This window comes from Misgurnus anguillicaudatus, chromosome 22 (genome assembly GCF_027580225.2).
Source record: "Misgurnus anguillicaudatus chromosome 22, ASM2758022v2, whole genome shotgun sequence".
NCBI classification, from domain to species: Eukaryota; Metazoa; Chordata; class Actinopteri; order Cypriniformes; family Cobitidae; genus Misgurnus; species Misgurnus anguillicaudatus.
The window spans coordinates 42,127,724-42,153,487 of record NC_073358.2 but is presented as its reverse complement, the minus strand read 5'-3'; the positions used below and the strand labels follow the sequence as shown (position 1 = coordinate 42,153,487).

Genomic DNA, 25,764 nt, shown 5'->3' with positions numbered 1-25,764 from the left:
GACCTGTTCATACCAAATAAAACAGTTGCGGAAAATGCCTATAACCCTTACCGTGGGTTCACACCAGCCACGTTTGAGGCGCCAAAATCGTGTCTTCCGCGTCTAGTTTGCCGCTTGAACATTTTGAGTTTACTCGCTTCATTCGCGCATGAAATTCTAGTCAGAGAGACATTCACGGGGAAATTCGCGTCATGGGAGGGGCTTCTGCAACTTCGCTTTTTGTAATCACGTCACTACCAGAGCAAGCTCCTGATTGGTTAAAGCGGCACGTTTTTCCGGCAAAGTTACATTTTTTTAACTCGTGCGTTTGCAGCGGTGCACTAAAGACCTCCAGCATTGACTTAAAGGTCACGTTCTTCCTGATACAATTTTTTAAACCCTAGTTAGTGTGTAATGTTGCTATAATAGCATAAATAATACCTGTAAAATGCTAAAGCTCAAAGTTCACTGCCAGGCGATATATTTTCTTCAATAGAATTCCTCTTTAAAAGCCTACAACGAACGGCCGGTTTGGACTACAGCCCTCTACTTCCTGCTTTAATGACGTCACTAGAACAGTTTTTTGACTAACCTCCGCCCACAGGAATACGTCAGTCGCCAGCTAAGCTAACGGCAAGCTAAGCTGCTATCGAGTCACAGCACACTAAACAAACTACACAATCAGAACTCGATACGTATTACTGAAGGCGGGACTTCATAGAACAAGGAAGACATCAGCCTGTTTTGAGGACAGTGAAAACAGCGCTATACAGATAAGTAAATTGTGTGAAAAATACCGCGTTTTTTTACACGTGAAACATGAACACATGTTATATTGCCCACTATAAACACAATCAAAGCTTCAAAATCACAGACAGAACGGGAGCTTTAACATTGAAATCACTCGCGCTTGACGCCTCTACCACGGCTGGTCTGAACGCAGCATTAAACCTGAATGCAATGTCTGAATATGAAAAACTGATTTATTTACCTCCACTTCTGCAGCTTATGTTTTTTTCTTTAGACTCCACAGATTTCTGAAAGCATTAAGGTCTGTAAGTAAGGGTTAAAGGGATAGTTCACTCAAAAACAAAAATTCTGATTATTTACACATCCTCAAGTTGTTACAAACCTTTTAGATATTTTCAAAAATATTTGTGACCGAAAAGATCTGGGGCACCATTGACTTCAACAGTAGGAAAAGGTAAAACTATGAAAGTCAATGGTGCCCCAGTTCTACTTGGTTCCAAACAAGTCTGGAACAAACTGAGGATAAGTAAATGATGACAAAAAAATTCATTTCTGGGTGAACTGTTCCTTTAATTTAATGTACCACATTATGAGGTAGTTGCACGATTCGCATTCTGTTTTGTGTTTTTTATCCCATCAAACAATTCCAAGGCATCTAAGGCATGTTTACCAGACAACCATGTAGTTTTGTTTTTGAAAAAGTTCACGTACACACAACAACGCTGTCAAAAAGATCCACATTCACATGGATCTGCGAAGATGACAATAGATGGGGATGTTACCTGGACTATAAAGAGTCAAAATTTTGTACACTTTGTTGACAAACACAGTTCTGTAAGCCACCACTGTTGTTTTGGTTACACTCGCACATGCCTAGTCTTCGCGTGTTGTCACATGAACAACCAAAACACGTAAATACTTTACCATTTATGGTTAAAAACACTGTAGTGTAAACGACCCCTAAGAATGGACTCACATATTGATGTTATGTGATGTGGTGAATACTCTTGTTTACCTCCAGTGTTTGCATGTCAAACAGATGAGTGACTCTGGGTTGGCGTACCCGCTCCTCTTCCAATGACGATGTTAGTACATGGAAGAGCTCATGAGCATCCTGAAGAGAAAATCCAAAAGACGCTTTCCAAATCCCAATCCATAACCAGAGGTTAAAATATACTAATATTCAGAAAAATCTGGAAATTGACATTTGGCTCTGAACATATTCTACCTGTTCTTCAAAGGAGCTGATGTGCCATCTGTAAAGTCTGAGTGCTTCTAAAAGGCACCCTGCATCTAAAACATCATCTTCTCCTGGATCATGACTCGACAGCGCTGTGAAATAGAGAAAGAATGCACAAATCATTCTGTTAGTGTTCATACATGCTGTGACGGTGTGAATGAGTGTTAAAGGTTGATATTTGGGGTAACCATTAACCATTAAGTAACTGCATCAGAGATCTGGACAGCTGAGTGTCTCTTTCTGTTTTCTCTGGATCAATGCTGCTTTCATTTGTAAAGTCTTCAAGCCATCTGATGAAGGAAGGACATGCCGCCAGACCCTGAAGAAGTGAGTTCATAAAACATGTGTTCCCCAGATTAAGCAGACCAGGAACCATACCTGCAAAGAAAGTATACTTTTAAGCAATCAAACTCACTATTCATGTTAAGCTAATTCATTGATAGTCATACATGTCAGCAAGATATAGTTAACATGTAAAAAAATGTATTATAATGGGTGCTGTGCAGTAATATTGCTTTATCAAATGATGAGCTACAGGACCACTGATGCAAGTGAACTAAATTCAATTACCAACCTTTCTTTTTCTTTTTCCTATCTGAAATTGGTCCCCATAAGACATAAACTCCAGCTGCCATGGCAGCAGCTATTCCACCAATCATACCCCAGTTTTTCATCATCTTGTTCCTGAAACAGAGAGATATGTTAGGGTGATACGAGTTATACAATGTGACCTGCTGCATCCAACCCTTGCTGTCATTTTTATGCAGACAAAACAGCATGTTTATCACACTATATGAAGAATTATTACAAGCAAACACTAAAACACTGTTTTATGGCAGATGGGCACCTGTGGAAGACAGCAGATCACTGCCCTGACTTTGACAGCTGTGTTTGTGTTAAGCCTGGCTCCCAACCCACAATCCATCATCACACTCAGCACTTGTTTTTCATAACACGTTTTGACTATAAATCAGACTGGTTTTAATGTGCAGTTGTTGGCGATCAAGTTATAAACACAACCTGAACACGTTCACTACAGTAGACGTCTTTAGCCAACATAAGATCTTGATAAAACACAGATTTACGACAATCAAATAACTACAAACAGACTGACCCACTACTAATCTGTAAATAAAACTGAATGTCTGCTGGCCCTCGGTGCAACAGCTCGCATCATCGTATGTCCTTTCCTACACCTCGCTAGCTGAGTTACACAGATGCGATATTCAGATGTCATGTTAAAGTATACGAGACAAACACGAACCTTGCAGTGGATCCAGTGCGTAAAAACTCTCGGACAAGCTTGTCTGTAGCTCCCTGTTTACACCAAGGCATATTTTAAAGCGCCTGTGTGTGCGGAACAAAACTTCGCGCATTGTTGACCAACGGACTTTGCTCGGAGTAGGACGAGCCGTCTGTGACGTATGAGGAAGTCATCAAATGTCGGGAAAACTTTATTTATAAAGCTGTTTCAATGCTACAAACAAAGAGGAAAAATGCATTCAAACAATATCAACCAAATAAATATAATACAAATATAATAAATAAAAAATATACATATAATAGAGCCCTGTGTTCAAAAGAAAGGGACACATCAAAATCAAAGGGGAACAATTTCATCCTTGCAATGTTATAAGCTCTAATTGCTTTTTACAGTTTTAAGTTAGAAATTTAACTTATAAAGAACCAATTGTTGGAAATCCTTCATTAGGTCACATGCAATCTTTTTTTTTTTAAAAGCTGTAGGACATTATGTGAGTTGTTAACTGAAGAAACCACAACATTTATAATTCAATAGAGTGGATGTCTGTGTATTACAATGTGTGTTTGTGTACTCGGCTTGACAGTGGATTTAGAGGCTTAAGTCAACAGTTAATAAATAAACAGCTAATTAATTAGCATAATTAGATTTCAATATCTGGAGAGTGCTCTGGTTACATGATGAGTCATTGTACCTTTTTTTCAAGGTCCCTTTATTGTTCACAACAATATTTGGAGCAAGCCCCCCAGCCCACTCAAAAGTTCACTAAATAAAATCTTCTAAAATATAAAAAAAATAATAAAAAAAATACATGTTATCTTGTTTTTTTATTTGTTTAGCTTAATATATTTGTTAATATACTGGTGTACATACCATGAAAGAAATATTGAAGTTTTCAGATAAACAAATAGCCTAGCTATGTCCAGGCTGTAAATGTACCGCTTTTAGATATTAGAGGGTTGTATGGAGTCTTATCTGTTGTAGATTGGGGACATATCATGAAAATCTGACTTTTCCATGTTTAAGTGCTATTAAAGGCGGAGTCCACGATGTTTGAAAAACGCTTTGGAAAAGGAGATGGGCCGACTACCAAAACAGACTTATAGCCAATCAAATCAAATCAAGTGCTGGGTTGCGTATGGCGTGAGGCGGGTCTATCAACAGAAGGTCCAGATTCTATTGGGGTAGGGGCGTGTTTGTTTGGGTGATTTCCAATATCAACATTGGCTTTCAAACATCATGGACTCCGCCTTTAACCTAGAAAATGTGTGGGGGGGGGGCAACAACATAGTAACTACGTTTTGGTAAACCCTTCTCTGCAACAAATTAGGTCATTGAAGTTTGGCTCCCCTTGTGATGTCAAAAGGGGATTTTATTTTAATAATACCGCCCCTGCACTATCCAACTACGGTACTGACATTAAGTGCAGGGGGGGGGGTATAACTGACAGCACAATTGAGTTTCATTTCAACAAACCACCATCATGACGATCAGTGTTTGCATAGAGACAGAGCGCAGTTATGCAAATTTGAAAACCATGCCCACCGGGTGGGGGGGATCTAACCGTCTCCATTGACTTTTTATTGCGAGAGGCCGCCTCCTTGTCATTTCTGGTGTACAGCTAACAAGCCAAAAAACCCAGAAATAAGTTTTTATAAGCTGTCGAGCCGTAAAACTCGCCGACTACATTTCCCTCTAGTGGGCGCTGTTCTACTAATAGAAGTACTATGAAAAGTTGCCTGTTTCCACTTTTGTGTCTTTAAACGCTCGTTTTTTGGGGTCGACAGCTTATAAAAACGTATCTACAGAATTTTTTTTAAAACAGAATAATGCCTAAAAGCTAAAGGCTAAAAACTTACTAAAATGAATGAACAGCACCAATAAAGCATCATTCTTACAGATCATTAAAGGAATAGTCTACTCATTTTCAATATTAAAATATGTTATTACCTTAACTAAGAATTGTTGATACATCCCTCTATCATCTGTGTGCGTGCACGTAAGCGCTGGAGCGCGCTGCGACGCTTCAAAAGCATTTAGCTTATGCCGAGTTCAGACTGTATGATTTTCAAATTAGTCGGGTCACCTGTGGTTTCACACTGCGTGATTATCAGGGGAAGCGTTCAGTCGCTGCTGTTTCACACTGCATGATCGATTGGCGACAGGGGTCTTCATACTGCATGACTTTACCGTAAGAAGAATCGCCGATAACTTTTTCCCGGTCCGCAAACTACGTCTCACAACCAAATGCACGCGAGAAGTGACGCGAAGGAAACAGCGCGAGGTCACGCGTGCAAGACCGGAGTTCTCACGTGAGACTGGGATTATTATTAAAAATAGTCACCCGCAAGAAGTTTACCATACAAATTGCATGTGCGCTCATTTGCAGCAGAAAGAAGAAGAAATAAAAATTATGAATGAGGAAATGTTTGGAGAGGCTCCTCCCCGAACTTCCAGCTGTCCTGTATGTTGCTCTCTCATTGGATGTAGGTCATCGCCGATGTTATTGTCAGTCAAAACACATTTCACACGGAATGATTTTGAATCGCCGACCGGTCCAGATATTTAGCATGCCAAATATCTCACGGGTGTCGGCGACTCGTCCGGCGATCCTCTCAGAACGCGTCTTTTATAATTCACACTGTGTGATTGTCACTCGCGTGCACGAGCATCGATTTGCCTGTGATTTCGGCCATTTGTCGGCGATTTCGCAAAACCTGTCGGCGAGTCAAAATCAGGGCTAAAATCGTGCAGTCTGAACTCGGCATTAGCCCCATTCATTCAATGGTACCATTTAGAGATAAAGTTAGAAGTGACCAAACACATCAACGTTTTTCCTATTTAAGACGAGTAGTTATACGAGCAAGCCTGGTGGCACAAAACAAAACGTAGAGCCCTTCCAAGCGGACTCAAAAGAGGAACCACATTCTATGGCGCAATAGCACTTCTGGGAGCACCCCGACTCGCCTGAAAAGTCAGCTCCCCTTCTCATAATGGGAGAGGGAGGGTGTTACTGCGCCGAGTCGAAGTACTCCCATAAGTGCCATCACGCCACAAAACGTAGCTCCTCCCCTAAATCCGCTCAGAAAAGCGCAAGGTTTTTTTTTGTACCACCAAACTTGCTCGTATAACTACTCGTCTTAAATAGGAAAAACGTTGATGTGTTTGGTCACTTCTAACTTTATCTCTAAATGGTACCATTGAATGAATGGGGCTAAGCTAAATGCTATCGAAGCGTCGCAGCGCGCTCCAGCGCTTACGTGCACGCACACAGATGATAGAGGGATGTATCAACAATTCTTAGTTAAGGTAATAACAGATTTTAATATTGAAAATGAGTAGACTATTCCTTTAACTAAAAAAAGTTGGTTTAGGGTTAAGTTACTCTTTAAGGAGAAAAAAGTGGATCGCCGACTACGTTTCTCCCTAGTGGGCACAGTTCTACTAAAAAAAATTGCCTGTTTCCACTTTTGTGTCTTTAAACGCTCGTTTTTTGGGGTCGACAGCTTATTAAAACTTATTTCTGGGTTTTTTGGCTTGTTAGCTGTACATCCTGTCACACAGCAGCTTTTAGGCATTATTCTGTTTTTTTGTCATAAGCCAGAAATGACAAGGAGGCAGCCTCTCGCAATACAAAGTCAATGGAGACGGATGGATTGTTTTCCCCCCGGTGGGCGTGGTTTTCAGGTTATGACGCGATGGGCTCTGTCTACATTTAAAAGGACACACCCAAAAACAGCACATTTCTGCTCACACCACTGATCTATATAAATGACTGGATTGCGCATAGAACGCTTGACGTAACTGCGTGAGGTGAAGCCAGCACAGAGTTTGAGCCGCCATCTTGGTATACCCAACCGGCAGAGAGCGTCATTGACTTCCATTCAAAATCATGATCAAAATTTACCCCCTTTACAGCGTATCAGTTACACAAGGTTAATTTTTAGGATATGTGTACGTTAATTATTTGTTAATTCTGGTGTTATTTGCAATGTTTATGTTTTAATCGGGCAGGATAATGGATTTATAAATAACCGTTAAGGTGAGTGTGTCTGTTGCATTTGTTAATGACACGGGTATAAATAAAGTTTTGTTTGACATTCTGTGACGGTCAGCGTTATTTCTCTAAATAAGTTCAGGTAACTTGTAAGTTTAGATAACATAATTACAAAACTAGCAAATTATTGCATGCACATACGGTACAAAGCATGATTATGTATTTAGATTTCAGAATGAGCACGTTTATCGCCTTAATACTAAATATGCTGCGGTCTGTCTGCTGATCTGATACTGTAATAAAGAAATAACTGATTAAAACGCAAAATGTACAACTTTCAGTAAATAACTATTTACATGCTTTGGACGTTTTTGTTGTAATAATGTACAGGGTAACTTCACATATAAAAACGAAGACGAGTAAAGTGATGTTTTATCATTAAAATCTGATAACGTCCATTGGTTTAATAGAACGGTTGGGTATACCAACATGGCGGCGCGGTGGCTTCACAAGTGTGACGTCATGCGCAATCCAGTCATTTATATAGATCAGTGGCTCACACCAACAAAGTGGCAAAGTTAACATGCTATAATAAATGTATATGATATTTGTAGCTAAAACTTCACACATGTACTCTGAGGACACCAACGATTTAATTTACACCTTAAAAAAGTTTTGTGAAATGTTCCCTTTAATTTTTTCACAGTTCAACAGCTTGCCGCTTTGGTTAAATTAATGACTTTGTACAAATTCATCTTAAAAATGTATTTAAAAAACAACAATAACTCTGTACTAATAATAATTATTTCAATAAGCCTACGTAGCACATATCGTATAAGTTAGCTATCTGAGTTATTTGTTATTTTCATTAGCCTACGTAGGAATAAAATAAGTCAAATACAGAAAAGGAAAAAAAAGAAATGTCATGGTTCTATATCTTAAAAATCACCTCGTCCTATCACAATTTCCTCTCAGCGTTTAAGTATTTCATATGCGTTTCAGTCTTGCAGTGATCCATCACAACCGACCGACGCCACCACCGTCCAGACAGCATCAGAAATCATGGCAGCACAACACCGCCCCTATTTGAGCTAAACTCTCCGCTGTCCTCACGACTGTAGTGCTGAAATCTGCAAGACGCGACAGCAATGTAACGGCAATGAAACAAAGACACGGGGAGCCCGACCAACAGAGCGATAATGGACGATGATTTGTTTCAGTTAAGACAGCTCCCGTGAGTCTGCATTCATCCTTTTTACATCGCGCAAACACTCGTACGCCTTTTCATTTATTGCTTTTGTCTATCGATCCAAAGACCCGTATATGGATTCAACTGTTCCTCAGACATTATGACATTGATATTTAGCCAATTTATTTTCAAAATGCCCGAGGGCTTTATTTGAGGTAAAATAAAGAGATGCGCGTGCAGGCTTTAGATGTTGTGTTTGGTAAACAGTAACAGCTTCCGTGAATACTACACTAATGTAGAGTAATGCTAAATAGAAATCAAATAACATTCGCTAATTGTAAAGCATGGCAGATGACGCCATCTATTGAATAACACAGCTGTGTTTATTTGTCTGTGTGTTTTATGGTTCTGCTCATAGATTACAATATTTTCCATTGATATAGTGTTACATAACACCACATAACTCATCTGGTCATCATACAGTATGTTAAATTCAGATGCGTGGCTTAGTTGGGATTGTTTAACCAGGGTTATTTTACCACATTTCACAGTGTTTATACTTTGTCCTTAGCTTTGGCATTGCTATTAACCCTATAGCTTTAAAGCTTTGTATGGTTAACATAGGGTTAACATATGAATGTTTAATTTTCCATGAACAGCAAAACATTTTGGTGTTGAGAATTGGACATTCAGTTCATTTGTAGCATGCATGAGCAAGTCTCAATAAATATAAAAATCACAGTTTGACTGTTTTCGTATTTTATTATATTTTACATTTAGTAATGGATTGCATTAGCAATACAAATGGTTGTGGGTTCGATTCCCAGCAAACACAAATATTAATATGTAAGCTTGAATGTCACTTTAGAAGAAAGCATCTGGCAAATGCGCAAATATAATACTCAGGATGCTTATACAGAGGTCAATTATTGGATTCAAACCTGTAACCTTGGCATCACAGTTTTCTCATCACACTGCTTGTTTGTGATCACCTTTGCTGTGCTAAAGCTCAGAGTTTTAAATAATAAAAATCCCTGCTTATTTTATGTACAGCTGAAACTTGGCATTCGGCCCAATTACCATCTGATGGCGTGCAGAAATCGTAATGGCAGTGCTCATGTCCTGTTGATATACTGTGGCGTGTGCATCTGGCGTAGGTCTTTTTATACTCAATAGAGAGAAAACAGAGTATACAGTGTCACAAACACCCTTCATTCCTGTTGTGTTTAACTACTTTTTGTGCTTTCAGAAGATCTGTGTTTGTCTTGTACGGTTGCTCTTAGAGAAAGTGTTTTGTGAACTAAAGGAGGTCTACTAAAGCCCAATGTTTAATTACACTGCATGTCTGCACATGAAGGCTTTATCGCCCATAGTCATGCCATGAGCACGGTAATTACAGTAATTCATCCCATGGGATATCTATGTGCTCCTCTTATTTACTCCTCCCATCGTGAAATGCTATGTCGTCTTTAAGTGGTGGTTTTCATTCATTAAAAAATGCACGTCATTTAGTTGTCCCAAAAATTCTCTTGAGGTTGTTGGTGGTGAGTCACGGTTTCAAACCTAACTCTCCTGTCTCTTTGCAGATAGTATTTAATTTGCAGGACAATGTTTTCCCTCACATGGGTACTGTCTTTCCAGAATGCCAGAACAGGGGGTGCACGGATTGGAAACGCTCTCATCACCTTGGCAACAGTCTCTTATGTGCATCAATCAGTCATGCACATTGCAGCTTTAGTCCTTGCATTGTTTTTGTGATGTTTTCTTGTTGCCCTCTTTTAAAATTGCAGATGTAGTCGTTGATATGAGGGCTGTATGTTGTACTGATATCAAAAGCACTATAAGAATTGTACAGTAATTTTCAATCAGGGGTATACATACTCTGATAGTACTTGGAAAGACTTACTTGCTTTGTTAAACCTAAAAAACAGAGCAAATTATTTTGTTGTGATTTGTTTTATACATAAAACCATTCAACATAAGGAACATTTTGTGAAAATATAACATTGATATATTTAATATTATTGACTAAGGAAGGTCATATCAAAGTTGAAATTTAAGTGAAACCAATGATTGAAATCAAATCTCATTAGATTGTGAGACTATGGGGCGGTTTCTCGGACAGAGTTTAGATTAATCCTTAGCCTTAGTTATTTTAGGACACAAGAAGGTTTTACAAACGAACCTTACAAAAACTATACTGGTGTGCATCTTGAGACAAAATAATGGCACTGATATATGTTAAAATATGTCAGTACAGGGTGTTTTGAAATTAAAGTAGCTCAAACATGCATTTTTGGCTCGTACTAGGATAAACCATAGACCAGGGTTCCTCAAATCCCACCCTGGAGGTCCAGAGCACCACAGAGCCCAGCCCCAACCCCAACCAAACCCACCCACCTGTGATTTCCTAGTGATCATGAAGACCTTGATTAGCTTGCTCAGGTGTGTTTGATCAGGGCTGGAGCCAAACTCTGTAGTGCTCTGGCCCTCCAGGGTAAGATTTGAAGAAGGGGGCCATAGACCGTAAAAGGGATAAACCCTGTCCGGGACTCCGCCCCTTTGAGCCATTTTTTGATTGTGTAGTTTTCTTTCACGCCACTAGAGGGCGCTTATGGTATTTCAATTATGTTGTCAACGTGGTAGTGCATGAAGGAGGTCAAACAAACTTTTTGACGGTCGTATACACTTTTGAGTATTGAGAACTAGGTAAAAATGACACAGTAAATGGATTGGAATATCCAACTATATATTTTAATTTACGGACATTGTGTTTTTTTGCTAATCTATCCAATACGCGCCAGAACTAAGACAGTAAAATGGACAATTGTGCATCTACAAGACCTTAACCTGCATTTCACAGACATTTTTGTTAAAATAACATAGTTTGTATTAGACATCTTCAGTTGCAGAGAATTTAAAAGAATCTGCTTTGACGTGTTTCAGAAGTTCATGTCCGATGTCCAGTTTACTAAGTTACTTTTTGTAGGATGTTCTATTGAAATTTGTCGTTTTGAACTAACGTACCTGCTTCATTTCCTAAACGTAAATTTGTTTCTTTGGCAGAGTGGTGAAATTTCGGCGTACAGGTGAAAGCACTCGTTCAGATGATGAGTTCGGTGGTAGGGATGAGTTTCTGCACGTGGAGGGAGGGAGGTCGGATATGGAGTCCGTTTCCCTGGCTGATGTTGCGCCAGTTCCTCGAGAATTCGCTAATCCTACCGATGGTATGATTAAATACAATATTTATGTCTTATTTAAAGAAAATATCAGGTTTCCTTTATTATTTACAAATAAAAAAATTCGAGAACATTCTGAAGCCATCATGGGATAACATGGATTAAATTCTTATTGCACATTTTCAACCCTGGACCACAAAACCAGTCAGAGTCCTTTTTTAATATGCTTTTGAAAAAGCATCACTCGTCAAACATAATCATTATAAATATTCTTTATTATCATATAAACCTGTATATGTTTGAAGAACAGTGATAAAAATATGTTTAAGCCATTTCATGGAGCTGCCTGTGAAATGGTTCTTTTTTTGCAGCGCATATTGAGTTTCTGCACGAGAGCGCCCTCTGGCTTTTGGATGTAGCGACATTTCACCGTAATTCATTTAGAAGCATAGCAAGCATTATCGGACGATATATTGGTGCACCCCTAATCTTAGCCAAACTTATCACCTTTCATAAAAAGCCATACATCCACAGAAGACTTATTTATTCAGCTTTCAGATGATGTATAAATCTCAATTTCAAAATAAATAATTTTTTTGGACCAGGGTCACATTCATATGAATCAAAATTGTTATGTGCATAAAACTTTTGCATTCAATCAGAAAGTTTTTTTATCACCAGCTGCGACAGATCTTTTTCCCTATGTATTAATACAGTACAGTACATCTTTATTATTAGCATGATTAATAAAATAATTTTCTCTTTAAAATTGTACCATTTGTACTGTATCTGGCTGTTTATCCACAGATACTTTTATGATTGAGGATGCAGTGGAAGCCATTGGCTTTGGGAAATTCCAGTTGAAGTTGTCCATCCTGACTGGACTTTCATGGGTAAAAACAAATAACGCTGTAGCTGTAAAGCTCCATATGTGTTTTTGGTGTATTCAAAAAAAATGCTGGGTTAGGGCGTCATACTTGACATGTTCGGTTCGATTAAAACAATCTCTGGTGTGATTGCTGGGTTGGTGCGGTTTATTTGAGGAAATGTGATTGCTCTGATGCGCACAAAGCAAGCGAACCGAGACCGCTTAAAAGGTGCGTCTCGGTCCTCTTCCAAATGAACTCTGGTGCGGTTCAACTGATATGTTAAAGTACTTAGACCAGAGACAGCTTAACGAACCAAAAACACGATGTAATATCACGTGACCTTGATTTTACAGTGTAATGAGCAGTGCATGCAAAAACAAAATGAGCAGAGGGCAAACGTGGAGCAACGGAGAGGTAAAGAGCCTCATTAAAGAGGACATTTCACAAGACTTTTTTAAGATGTCAAATAAATCTTTGGTGTCCCCAGAGTGTGTATGTGAAGTTTTAGCTCTAAATACCATATAGATAATTTATTATATCATGTTAAAATTGCCACTTTGTAGGTGTGAGCAAAAATGTGCTGATTTGGGTGTTTCCGTTAAAATGCAAATGAGCTGATCTCTGCACTAAATGGCAGTGCTGTGGTTGGATAGTGCAGATTAAGGTGCTGTATATCCCCTTCTGACATCACAAGGGGAGCCAAATTTAAAATGACCTATTTTTCCCATACTTGCAGAGAATGGTTTAACAAAACTAAGTTACTGGTTTGATCTTTTTCACATTTTCTAGGTTGATACAAGCACTGGGGACCCAATTATAGCACTAAAACATGGAAAAAGTCAGATTTTCATATGCCCCCTTTAACATTTGGTCCATTGAGCATATACTGGAAAAACATACAAAATGTTTAAGTTTTTTAAATGTTTAAGTTTTTTTTATCTTGTTCGCTGATAAAATGCCAGTATAAATGCTAAGCAAACCAAGACTTAATAGTTTTATTTTTTTGGTCTGGACCAAAAGAACCGAACTACAAGTATGAACGCCCTTATTTTCAACCCAGCGTTAGGTCAAAAATAACCAAACATGTTTTTATAGTATAGTCTGTTCAGTCCAATACACTGTTGTTTTTGAGTAATTCTGTGCTATGTGTGTTTCCACAATGCTGTGATGTCTGTGTGCAGATGGCAGATGCCATGGAGATGATGATTCTCAGTATACTTGCCCCTCAACTACACTGTGAGTGGGCACTGCCCAGCTTGGAGGTGGCACTGCTGACCTCGGTACTTCATACTACCATGATAGTCAATAATAACTCCTCCTCTTACTATTTGTGACATAATAGGATGAAAGTTGTGTGGTTTCAGCTGTTCAATAATGATAATAATTCTTTTATTCTTTATATCTTTCTCATACAGGCAGTATTTATTGGAATGATGATCAGTTCTTCATTATGGGGTAACATATCTGATAAATACGGCAGAAAAACAGTAAGTATGATCAAAGCTGCATATAAATTCGCCAACCGTAAAGCCACAGATGAATTATTTACAATACCAGTGTGAACTACAAGAAAATAATCAATTTGTGTGTGTATGGTAGGGTTTGAAGATGAGCGTATTCTGGACCCTGTTTTATGGTCTCCTCAGTGCTTTCGCCCCCATATACGGATGGATTTTGTTCCTCAGAGCTTTGGTGGGCTTCGGTATCGGAGGGGCTCCGCAATCAGTAAGTGTGACAATGATCACGATACTATAAACAACCAAAAACCTTTAAAAAATATATATAAATAGTCTTTTGGGGATGATTTGTAACTGTATTACTGAATATTAAGAAGCTTACAGAAACCTTTGGTCTCTACTTAGAGTTACATTGTATGCTGAGTTTCTCCCAATGCGGTCCAGGGCCACTTGCATTTTGTTGATAGAGGTAACAAACAATCATTCTAGATTTTAATAATTAATTATAGTTTAATTCATTTCAGTTTTTCTTTTAGATAATAATGAATGTAGCATGTTTATGCTCTCTTGTAGGTATTCTGGGCTCTGGGAACAGTATTTGAAGTACTGCTTGCCATTTTGGTGATGCCAACATTGGGCTGGCGCTGGCTGCTGGCTCTCTCCACAATTCCACTTTTCATTTTTGGTATTCTTTGCTTTGTAAGTATGAATTTGCAAACACTGCTTTGCTAGGGTTAGCTATCAACAGAGCAAATCAGCATGTTTAGTCTGTTTAACAATATGTTGGTACAACAGTGGCTGCCAGAGAGCGCTCGATACGACGTCTTGACAGGAAATCAGGAGAAGGCTTTGAACACACTTAAACGTATCGCTGCAGAGAACAAGGTCCCAATGCCACTGGGAAAACTCATTGTGGCCAGACAGGTAAAGTACTGCAAATATATCATTGTGTATATTGCTTAAAGAGACACTCCACTTTTTAAAAAAAAAATATGCTCATTTTCCAGCTCCCTCAGAGTTAAACATTTGATTTTTACCATTTTGGAATCCATTCAGCTGATCTCCGGGTCTGGCGCTAGCACTTTTATCATAGCTTAGCATAATTAATTGAATCTGATTAGATCATTAGCATTGCACAAAAAGTGACCAAAGAGTTTCAATTTTTTTCCTATTTTAAACTTGACTCTTCTATAGTTACACTGTGTACTAAGACTGAAAATTTAAAGTTGCAATTTTCTAGGCAGATATACCTAGGAACTATACTCTCATTCTGGTGTAATAATCAAGGACTTTGCTGCCGTAACATGGCTGCAGGAGGCACAATAATATTACACAGCAGCCAAAAATAGTCCCTTTGGTTACTTTTAATAGCAGGGGACTATTTTCGGGCACTGCGTAATATCATTGCGCCTCCTGCAGCCATGTTATGGCAGCAAAGTCCTTGATTATTACGCTGGAATGAGAGTATAGTTCCTAGCCATATCGGCCTAGAAAATCGAAATTTTTCATTTTCTGTCGGTCTTAGTACACAATGTAACTACAGAAGAGTCAAGTTTTAAATAGGAAAAATATTTGAAACTCTTTGGTTATTTTTTAGCGCTATGCTAATGGTCTAATCAGATTCAATGAATTATGCTAAGCTATGCTAAAAGTGGTAGCGCCAGAAGAGATCAGCTGAATGGATTCCAAAATCAAATGTTTAACTATTAGTATATAGTTGAATATTTCTTCTCAGTCATCATTTTGTTTTCTGTATATAGGAGGACAGGGGGAAGATTCAGGATCTTTTTTCGCCACAATTCCGCTGGACCACTGTTCTGCTCTGGTTCATATGGTAAGAAGGTCCAATATATTGCCGTGTCAGTGCACATTTGAATGTGCCAGATCGAATGTCTACATTCTTAAAATTGATATTTGCTCCTTAATGCTTTGTTTTCCAGTGTTATATGACACAATTATCTGGTTGCCACTCTCATATGTTTTTATTGTAGGTTCTCTAATGCATTCTCTTATTATGGTGTGGTTTTGCTAACCACCGAGCTTTTCCAGGAGGGAGGAGCATGTGGTCGTGAGTGACAGCTTCTATATGTTTAAAATAAAAATTGTCACCTACTATTTCATTTAAAAATAAAATTAATGAATAAATGTTAAATAATAAAATCATGAACTTTTGGTTTGCACTAATGCAGAGTATCATATACTAAACTTTGAAGGAAAGCGCCACAGTTTTTAAATGTTTTGCTGTGTTCTTGCCTCAACTTTATACAGGTTAATACATGCTTGTCTTTTTTCAATGCGTGCACTTGGTCTTTGTGCAGCCTGTCGTAAATGTGCGGATGAAAATGAGAACTATATTGTACGGAGGAACAGCACTTAGTTTGCAGCACTTTGACCTTGGCACGCAGTAACATCATCATTCCTGACTACTCCCCCTCTCGCTCAAACTTCCGTCAATATTACTGCGCCCTGGTCGAAGTTCTGCAAACTGAGTGCTCTTACGCCATATAATATAGTTCTCATTTTTTATCTGCTTAGAAAATCACCACGTTTTATTTTGTGCCACCATAATTACTCGTGTAACTACTCATGTAACAATCTTGAAACATGGAAGTGTTTGGTGGCTTATAAATTCATCCCTGTTTGGATCCTAAGGAATGAATGGGGCTAGGCTAAATGCTAACACATTCACAATGCGCTGCACAATGATTGGGTGCACGCATTGAAAAAAGATAGCTAGATATTCATTTGTCTAGGTTGAGGTGGGAACATAGTAAAATATTGAAAACTGTGGTGTTTTCCTTTAAGCAAATGCAGTCAAACATCACAGCATTCTATGCATATCAAGTATTTGTAAACTTCATATTGTATAGACGGTTTCAGCAGTAACAAGCGGCTGTCGCAATCCGCACGTAACTTCCGGTAAACTCTGCTAAGAATAAATAACAACAAAGTTCTTTAAACGTAGTTTATTTATATAACAAGCACAAAAAACAACACATAGATTACCTAGGAAACTAAAACATTTGTTATTTTCGACGAGGCATTTATTCAAGAGATCAGTTTAGCAACTAGTCAGACCATTAAAAAAATGAAACCGGAAGTAAAGTTCGAATCCAGACGTGTATCACGTGGGTCTGATGAAACCGTCTATAGATGCCTAATGTTGCAGAAATAGTATGGTTGTGGCTAGAAGGGATACAGCAATGGCCAAAATCTCCTCAAATCTTGCCGGTGAGCGCTTTTTATCCTAATCTTACCCCCAAACCCAACTGTAAACCCAACATTTTATGGGATTCAGGCCGTAGCCATATCCCATCTAGCAAGAACCTCTGTTTTTATCCTAATTCTATTCCAAACCTAACCCTAAACCCAACATCTTGCAAAATTTAGGCCCTAGCTGTCTCCCCTCTTGTATGCTGTTTCTAGCATGGCTATGGTTTTCTATCTACAGTAAATGAATATATTTGTTTTGTGTCGCCCCCTAGAGTCGAACGGCAGTAGAATGGATCCAGGTTGTAGTTTGGAATGCAAATATCTGAATTCAGACGATTACAAAGATCTTCTCTGGACAACACTCGCTGAGTTTCCAGGTACACACTTGAACTGTGACTACCAATTTATTTGCAAGTACATTAAAGGCAGGGAAAATAAGAGGTATGTCATGAACAAGCGTTTGTGAATTATGATGGATTTAAAGTATCGATTGATGCTTTGCAGGTCTGCTTGTCACCCTTTGGGCTATTGATCGTTTAGGGAGGAGGAAGACTATGGCACTGTGTTTTTTCATCTTCTCCCTCTGCATTGTGCCACTCTACGGATGTGTGGGAAGGTCAGAAAGCATATTCAATTTGGATGTGTTTTGATAGGACACTGTGATGTGTGAATACCGTAAATATAAAACCTGAAAGGTCAAACTATAATGCGTTTTCCAAACAAACTGTTTTCTAATATCTTAAAGATGCATGATGTTTTATAGCCTTATTTTGCTTATATTGCAGAACTGCTTTGACAGTACTCATATTCATTGCAAGGGCTTTTATTGCCGGAGGTTTCCAGGCTGCATACGTGTACACACCTGAGGTGAGAATGAACTTTTCTACATTGAAACTAGAAGAAATGAACAGTTGTATTATTATAAAACAGCTTTGTATGTTAGTAGACCTGCAGGCCCTGTGAGATAGCAAAGGGATACAGTGGCCACATGAACAAAAATGAAAAAGGAAAATTTTTAAGAGAAATCAAGGAAAGTTAGACTGTTAGAGCAAGGTAAAGAGATATAAGCCAAAACCAAAATAGACCTTTCAAGCAAATAAACTGTAAGGACAGTCGTCTTGTAAAATCTGTGGTGGAAAGGGAATTTGACCTTGGGAACAATCCAGCTCTTGGCTCACTTCCATCACGTAGCATCCATTTCAGCAACTCACCTGCAATAACACAGGCCACCGTCATCCTGCTTGTTTCTTTATAAACTCTGACTGGAGTTCATCCGAAGGGTAATAAAGTTAAATATTACACAGTGTCTACTGTACATGTCAGTGTTATTGAGGTTGTTTTTTGCCTGCACTCTCAAAAATAAAGGTGTTTCACTATGCCATAAAAATAAAAAAAAATAATACATTTTGGCTAAATGGTTCCTTAAGAAACCTTTAACATCCAAAGAACCTTTCTGTTTCAAAAAAAGATTCTTTATAATATAAAGTAGTGTTATAGAAATGGTTCTTCTAAGAACCTTTGACTGAACGGTTCTCTGAGGAACCATAAATGGCATCGCTGTGAAGCACAGTGATTAGTAAGTAGTGTAGTGACTTAAGAGTCGCTTGACTGCTATATTTTATTAAACATTTTTTATACAAGAAAAAAAATTATTTTCCACTCAGAGGTTCAATAATGGTTCATAGTACATTTCCACAGTGTGATAAGGATAGACATTGGTAAATGAGACGATTGTGTTTTCTTCAGGTGTATCCTACAGCGACGAGGGCACTGGGTTTAGGAACCAGCAGTGGAATGGCTCGGGTTGGAGCTCTCATCACTCCATTTGTTGCACAGGTGTGGACACATTGGAAAACCCTGACAAATGAAAATACAAACGAACAAATCACACATCCAGATACACAATATGCAAGACCAGTATGCAGTATTTTTTTGTTGAATCTCTTAGGCACATAAATAATAAATACAGACAAGGAGTACAAAGGGGTGCCACAGGGATGACGTATTTTTGTAGACCAACCCCGGAAGTTAGCGGGACACTGGTTTCCTTGCTAAAAAGCCCATTCATTTATCCCATAAAAAGTTTATGACACAACTTTTATGAATTTTGAAGTCTACTGTAAATGCATTTACTAGAAAAAAGAAGCTACACCACGGCCACTCGAATTCAACATCATCACCACCAAGCTTCTAACAAAGTGTGTCATAAACTTTTGTTAAACACGGAGCTCATTTCTGCGATAATCTCAAAGTCTATGGAAAAAATGAATGGGCTTTTTAGCAAGGGACCCAGTGTCCCGCTGGCTTACAAAAATAAGTCATCCCTGCTGCACTATAATGAATAAATATATAAGGAATACAGACAAAATTCAGCAAAACAAACTATAAAATGTCATGGCATCCATATTCTGATATGTAAAGCTGCGGTGCATTATTCTGGGTACAAAAGTAGCAAAATTATGACCCTTTAATTCAAAGTGTTTAAAAGTGCTTTAAAGTGATGATGTAACCCAGAGAAATTCTCCATAAACAAATGGTCCCTAGCGGTCACTGGGGTGGTACCCTTTCAAAAAGTACACCTTTGCACCTAAAGAGGACATTATAGTACCTTAGAGGTACTTATTGTAAAAAAGAGTGCATATTAGTACCCTAAAGGTACATATTGGTACCAAATGTATACATATCTGTACCTAAATGGTACTTTTTAAAGGAAAACCCCACCATTTTTCAATATTTTACTATGTTCTTACCTCAACTTAGACAAATCAATACATAACTATCTTTATATGCACTTTGTACATCTTTGTACAGGGCGTCATGAAACACTTCCATGTTTTTCCTATTTAAAGATACAATTTGTATTTATGCGCCGCTAGATGGCGCCAGATCAAACAATAACAATGATGTTGTTTACTGACGCTCTGAAGCAGCGTGGAATTATGGGATTTGTAGTCTTGTACTCAACCGCTGATGGCCATCAATCAGACGAGAACGAGAAATCACGTTGATGGTAATCAAGTCTTATAAATGTTGCGTTTGATGACATTGTTTATTTCATTATGTAAGTTTATATGTGATGTTCAAAACGAAATTGTTAGTCATATATATTACAGTATTAGTCCAAATTCGATGGTAAACACAGCACAGAATTAAGTTTTCAACTTACAAACTACAATGATTTTTCACATAATGTATTGACAGCACAAATCTTATTGTGAAGTGTCTTAAAATGACCATTTATATTGCTGTACAATACCTTTTGATGTGCATATCGTCCGTGGGAAGATGGATATTAATGTCATTGACAGGAGACTGCACTGCCCCGTAACAATGTTTTGAATGGAAATTTTCTCACGATTTACAAGTAGTTGAAAACATTACAGATATTGATAGTGATCAGCTGGACAAAATATTTAACACTGGCCTAGTGGTTTTTGGACATTTTACTGCAAATATCTTACAAATTGCACCTTTAAAGACATGTTACATAAGTAGTTACACGAGTAAGTATGGTGGCACAAAATAAAACGTGACAATTTTTTTTTTTTTTGAGCGAATAAAAATGAGAACTATATTGTATGGCGAAAGATCACTTAGTTTGCAGCACTTTGACCTCGGGTGCAGTAAAATTGATGGAAGTTTAAGCGAGAAGGGGAGGAGTCAGGAGTGATGATGTTACTGCACGCCGAGGTCGAAGTGCTGCAAGCTAAGTGCTCTTTTCACCATACAATATAGTTCTCATTTTTATTCACTTTTTTATCCACTTTTTATCGCATTTTTAATCGCCAGGTTTTGTTTTGTGCCACCATACTTACCCGTGTAATCATGTCTTTAAATATGGAAAACATGGAAGTGTTTGGTGGCTTCTAAATTCATCCCTGTTTGGATCCTAGGAAATGAATGGGGCTAGGCTAAATGCTAACATATTCACGACGCGCTGTACAAAGATTAAGTGCACGCATTTAAAAAAGATAGGTATGTATTCATTTGTCTAAGTTGAGGTAAAAACATAGTAAAATATTGAAAAACGGTAGTGTTTTTCTTTAAGGGGTACTGCACCAGTGACAGCTTGGGATCATTTTTTTGATCATTTTCTCTCTTTTTTTTTCCAGGTGATGCTTGAATCATCCGTGTACTTGACTTTGTCGGTCTACTGTTGCTGCTGTTTGTTGGCCGCTGTTGCGTCCTGTGCCCTTCCTATAGAAACCACCGGCCGGGGCCTTCAGGAGTCCAGCCACAGGGAGTGGGGTCAGGAGATGATGGGACGGGCATCAGACCACAGCCCCGGTGGGATTCCCCATTCCAGCTCTGGATCACAAGACTAAGGGACACAGTTGGGTTTTGCACTTGGTCTTGAATGGATATAGAGAATCTTATTTGTAAAAACATTGTGTGTCCTAAAAGACACACATGTTTTAATAAATTAGGAGTTGGTCTGCATTTAATATTATAGACAGCTTGCTCTATTACAGGTGAGAGGTTTCTTTCAAAGACTCCTCATCCTCTGAGAAATGCAGGGGGATTTTCATCACATAATACTGCATCATGCAACTCTCCTAGGAGCTACAACAAGAAATGGGCTTTGAATCTAAAACAATGATGGCTATGGGTCTGCAATATGCCATATTAAACATAAAATAATTTACTCTCATACGTGACGCGGTCTGTGAAAACCCAGCTAAAGTTACTTTTTGTGATCTACGGTTTTCTACATAAAATCATATCTAACTAAATAATGTAAAGGACATGCTGTGAAATATAACCTTGATATATTTAATATTGACTGAGTAAGACCATCAATACATTATGATAGTTTAACATGGATTTCACAGACAGGGTCACATATGATAAAAGGTTTCTAATGGGCATTTTAAAGGAGAAAAGACTTAAAGATTTTAATCTACCTGAAATCTTCAACAAACAATAGCACAAGAAAGAAAGTTTGTTTGTGGGTTACAATAGCAGTGAGTAGAAAGTGTAGAATTTATTGTTATTTATATTTTTGTCATGAGGATGGCATGGCAATTTTCATTAATTTATTAAAGCAAAGACTGGATGCTGCTACCAAAACCAGCGCACAATGCACAAGTTTATGGTTAATTTTGTAGTGCTTTTGTTGAAGAAACATTAGTATAACGGCATATAGGCTAGTTAGCCATTCATATCCCTGTTTCACAGAAAAGGCTTAAGGCTAGACCAAAACACATACAGTATTTGAGCTGTCGTTACTGAAAAAATGACTTGAACTGACAGATCCTAAAATATACCAGTGCCATTTGTTTCTCAAGATACACACCATTAACATCTTTTACTAAGGCATGTTTATAAAATATGCTTAAACATTTTAATTTAACTAAGCCCTTGTATTAGCTAAGCCTTGTCTGTGAAACCAGGCCATAGTTTCTTTGGCATTTACTTACATCATTCCCTTATAATCAGGCTCATCAATGGTTACTAAAATATTTATAATCTTGAATGTATAGATTATATCGAAAACCATCAAAGAAATCATAAAACAGGAAAGGTCATACAGGTTTAAAAAAAAGAGGGAGTAAATAATAATAGAATTTGCATTGTAAAGTCTGATATTTAATGCGTTCTCAGTTTGTGACACCACAGAAAAATGTGACACCACCCAGCCAAATGTAAATAATTAAAAAGCGTCAAATAAAATAAAAGAAGGAAAACGGACAGGATTCTCTGCTCTCAAACGCTGGGGGCGTGTCTGCTGTCTGCGCTGAAACCACGCCCAAAGCTGCCATAGAGACAGAGCGCAGTTATGCAGATTTGGGGGCCACGCCCACCGGGGGGGAATTCGGTCCGGCCGTCTCCATTGACTTTGTGTTGCGAGAGGCCGCCTCCTTGTCATTTCTGGCTTGTAGCAGGAGGCTGAATGGTGCCTAAAAGCTGCTGTGTGACGGTGTGTGCAGCTGACAAGCCAAAGAACCCAGAAATAAGTTTTTATAAGCTGTCGAGCCGTAAAACCCAGTCTTTAAGGAGAATAAAGTGGATCGCCGACTACCGTTTCCCCCTAGTGGACGCAGTTCTACTAATAGAAGTACTATGAAAAGTTGCCTGTATCCATTTTTGTGTCTTTAAACGCTCGTTTTTTGGGGTCGACAGCTTATAAAAACTTATTTACAGATTAAACTTAAAAACAGAATAATACCTAAAAGCTGCTGTGTGACAAGGTGTACATCTAACACGCCAAAAAAATAAATAAATAATTTTTTATGGGCTGTCGACTTCAAAAAACGAGCGTTTAGACACAGAAATGGAAACAGGCAACTTTTCATAGTAGTCCTATTAGTAAAACTGCGTCCAATAGGGGGAAACGTAATCGGCGATCCGCTTTGTTCTCCTTGAGGACTGGGTTTTACGGCTCGACAGCTTGTAAGGACTTATTTCTGTGTTCTTTGGCTTGTTGGCTGTACGTGTTGTCCCGGGGCAGCTTTTGGGCATTGTTCAGTTTTTTGTTGTAGGCCGGAAATGACAAGGAGGCGGCCTTTTGCAGTGCAGGGTCGGTGGAGACTGTTGGATTGCTTTCCCCTCCGGTGGGCGTGGTTTTCAGGTTGTGACGCGCTGCGCTCTGTCTCTATGTCTTTTAATTTAAAGGATTGGTCCATTTTCTTAAAAAAAAGATTCAGATAGTTTACTCGCCACAACTTCATCCAGGATGTTGGTGTCTTTCTTTGTTCAGTTGAGAAGAAGTTGTGTTTTTTGAGAAAAACATAATTTTTCTCATTTTAATGGACTTTAATAGACCCCAACACTTAACAGTTTTAATGCAGTTTAAAATTGTAGTTTCCAAGGACTTTAAACGATCCCTGGCGAGGCATGGGGGTCTTGTCTAGCGAAACGATTGTCATTTTTGGCAAGAAAAAAAAATGTGACAGCACGACCTCACGTAATGCGTCATAACGTCAAGAGGTCACAGATGACGTATGCGAAACTACGCCTCAGTGTTTATAAGCGTGGAGAAAGAGGACCGTTCCGACGTTGTTGTATGTCAAATGATACTAATTAATGTCTTTGTGTCAGTTTATTGTTTAAAATGGTCCGCAAATGTGCGTTTCATACATGTTACACTTGACCTTTCGACGTCATTACGCAATTGCGTGAGGTCGCGCTGGCGCGTCACAGGACCGGAGATAGACGAGAAGTTGTGGTTTAAAAGTGCATATTTTTTATTTTTCTTGTCAAAAATGACAATCGTTTCGCTGGATGGGACCCTTGTGCCTCGTTTGGGATCGTTTGGAGTCCTTTGAAACTGCAATTTTGAGCTGCATTAAAACTGTTATGTGTTGGTGTCCATTAAAATGAGAAAAATCCTGGAATGTTTTCCTCAAAAAACATAGTTTCTTCTCGGCTGAGCGGGGAGGGACATCGACTTTTTGGATGACATGGTGGTGAGTAAATGTTCTGGATTTTTTTTGGGAACATGGACTAATCCTTTAATAGGCTTGTTTGACTTCATGCGGCGGCGCAGAGCCGACGGGCGGATGTCGTCGAGGTACTGCGAGAGCGATTCGAGAAATCATACGAAGTGTATTTTCGTCTCGCTCTTGCGGTGCTTTGGCGTCATCCGCCTGTCGGTTCTAGCGGCGCCGCATGAAGTCGAACACGCCTAATTACAACCTGAATGGATGCTCGTGACCGTGTAAGGGGCGGGGCCATGCTAGGTGGCTCCAGTGTGTCATCGAGCCACCGTTTTAGCCCCGCCCAAATAATCCTGAACACAGACATGTGGAAAAACTGTTTAACGGTAGTTTACATCAATCAATACATTTCGAACATTTGTAATGACTTTACACTGACTTTAAGTTAACTATTTCAAATAAAAGTAAGATGATAAATAAACTTGTTTATTATATTTATATAAAGTTGCTTCCATCAAAACAGGGCTTTGAAAATTCAAGAACACTTTTGTGTCTTACACAATGGCAACACCAGACATGTATCAAGAATCTTTTTTTACTTTACCACTCACTGCTATATTCGACTATTTGTATTTTTGCCTATTCAACAGTCAAGTGGATTTGTGTGTGATAAGGATTGGCAGGTCAGGTTGTGAAGTATGCAGTTGTTTTTGTGTGGCCAGAGCGTCTTTCGCCTGCCTTTGCGATTTAGTGCTGCATTTTCTGTCTATGTGCACAGATTTCCTGCCACTGCACTGGATGTACACGTGTATGATACAGTAACAATAAATTATGCGTCAAAACAAGAATGTGAAAATGTATTTATTAGACATTTCAACTCTATTATGATGTAGCGCTTGTCTTGGTCCGTAGAAATATCTGCGTCCTTGTTCATGTAATACAAATTGAACATTAACATCAAATTTCACAATTCGTTCAATTGATGGACTGTTTGGATCAGAATAGCAATGACTATACGGTTAGGGAGAAAACTTCAGATGATCTATCAAAGACGTGATTTCGAGTGTGCTAGCAAGCCTTTCTGTTTCAAGATCTCTCCGAAGAGCCGAGCAGCTTCTTCAGCACATCCGCGATGGATGGTCACTCCGAAACCTCCATGACCGTAGTTATGGATGACCTGAGAGAAATTAAAACCATGTGGTGAGTGAACCGATCTGTTTGAGATGGGCCCAAATTCAAATATCTTTAGTA

General features: G+C 38.6%; 3 protein-coding genes across 7 annotated transcripts in view; 1 reads left to right on the top strand and 2 right to left on the bottom strand.

Moving 5' to 3' along the window:
- Positions 1-11,583, bottom strand: part of usp30 (ubiquitin specific peptidase 30) — a 15,855-nt gene extending 4,272 nt beyond the window's left edge. The window contains exons 1-6 of one of the 3 annotated variants that reach the window (XM_055198705.2): positions 11,444-11,583; positions 2,544-2,653; positions 2,165-2,347; positions 1,958-2,061; positions 1,745-1,843; positions 971-1,016 (exon numbers count right to left, since the gene is read on the bottom strand). In XM_055198705.2, coding sequence (XP_055054680.1) covers positions 971-1,016; positions 1,745-1,843; positions 1,958-2,061; positions 2,165-2,347; positions 2,544-2,646 — 535 coding nt within the window. In that variant the 5' untranslated portion in view covers positions 2,647-2,653; positions 11,444-11,583. Of the gene's footprint in view, positions 1-970; positions 1,017-1,744; positions 1,844-1,957; positions 2,062-2,164; positions 2,348-2,543; positions 2,654-3,233; positions 3,392-8,176; positions 8,316-11,443 lie in introns of those variants that run through there. The other 2 variants (XM_055198706.2, XM_055198703.2) reach the window with 2 other exon arrangements.
- Positions 8,322-25,361, top strand: svopa (SV2 related protein a). Its single transcript, XM_073860500.1, has 16 exons — positions 8,322-8,461; positions 11,483-11,643; positions 12,403-12,488; positions 13,646-13,744; positions 13,880-13,951; positions 14,064-14,191; positions 14,330-14,390; positions 14,495-14,620; positions 14,717-14,845; positions 15,682-15,755; positions 15,913-15,989; positions 17,407-17,511; positions 17,639-17,750; positions 17,920-18,001; positions 18,881-18,970; positions 21,247-25,361. The coding sequence occupies exons 1-16, from the start codon at positions 8,427-8,429 to the stop codon at positions 21,457-21,459; spliced, it is 1,650 nt and encodes a 549-aa protein (XP_073716601.1). The 5' UTR covers positions 8,322-8,426; the 3' UTR covers positions 21,460-25,361.
- The window catches only part of LOC129439851 (D-amino-acid oxidase), a 13,196-nt gene continuing 12,791 nt past the window's right edge, over positions 25,360-25,764 (bottom strand). For all 3 annotated transcript variants that reach the window (XM_073860502.1, XM_055198708.2, XM_055198707.2), the window contains one exon: positions 25,360-25,690. In XM_073860502.1, the coding sequence (XP_073716603.1) occupies positions 25,559-25,690 (132 nt within the window). In that variant the 3' untranslated portion in view covers positions 25,360-25,558. The remainder of the gene's footprint in view (positions 25,691-25,764) is intronic.

Bases quoted from the DNA above. Each gene is read 5' to 3' on its own strand.
- svopa (XM_073860500.1), top strand. From the start codon at position 8,427: ATGGACGATGATTTGTTTCAGTTAAGACAGCTCCC. The intron at 14,846-15,681 runs GTAAAGTACTGC...TTCTGTATATAG, and splicing joins AACTCATTGTGGCCAGACAG to GAGGACAGGGGGAAGATTCA. The intron at 18,971-21,246 runs GTGTGGACACAT...TTTTTTTTCCAG, and splicing joins TCACTCCATTTGTTGCACAG to GTGATGCTTGAATCATCCGT.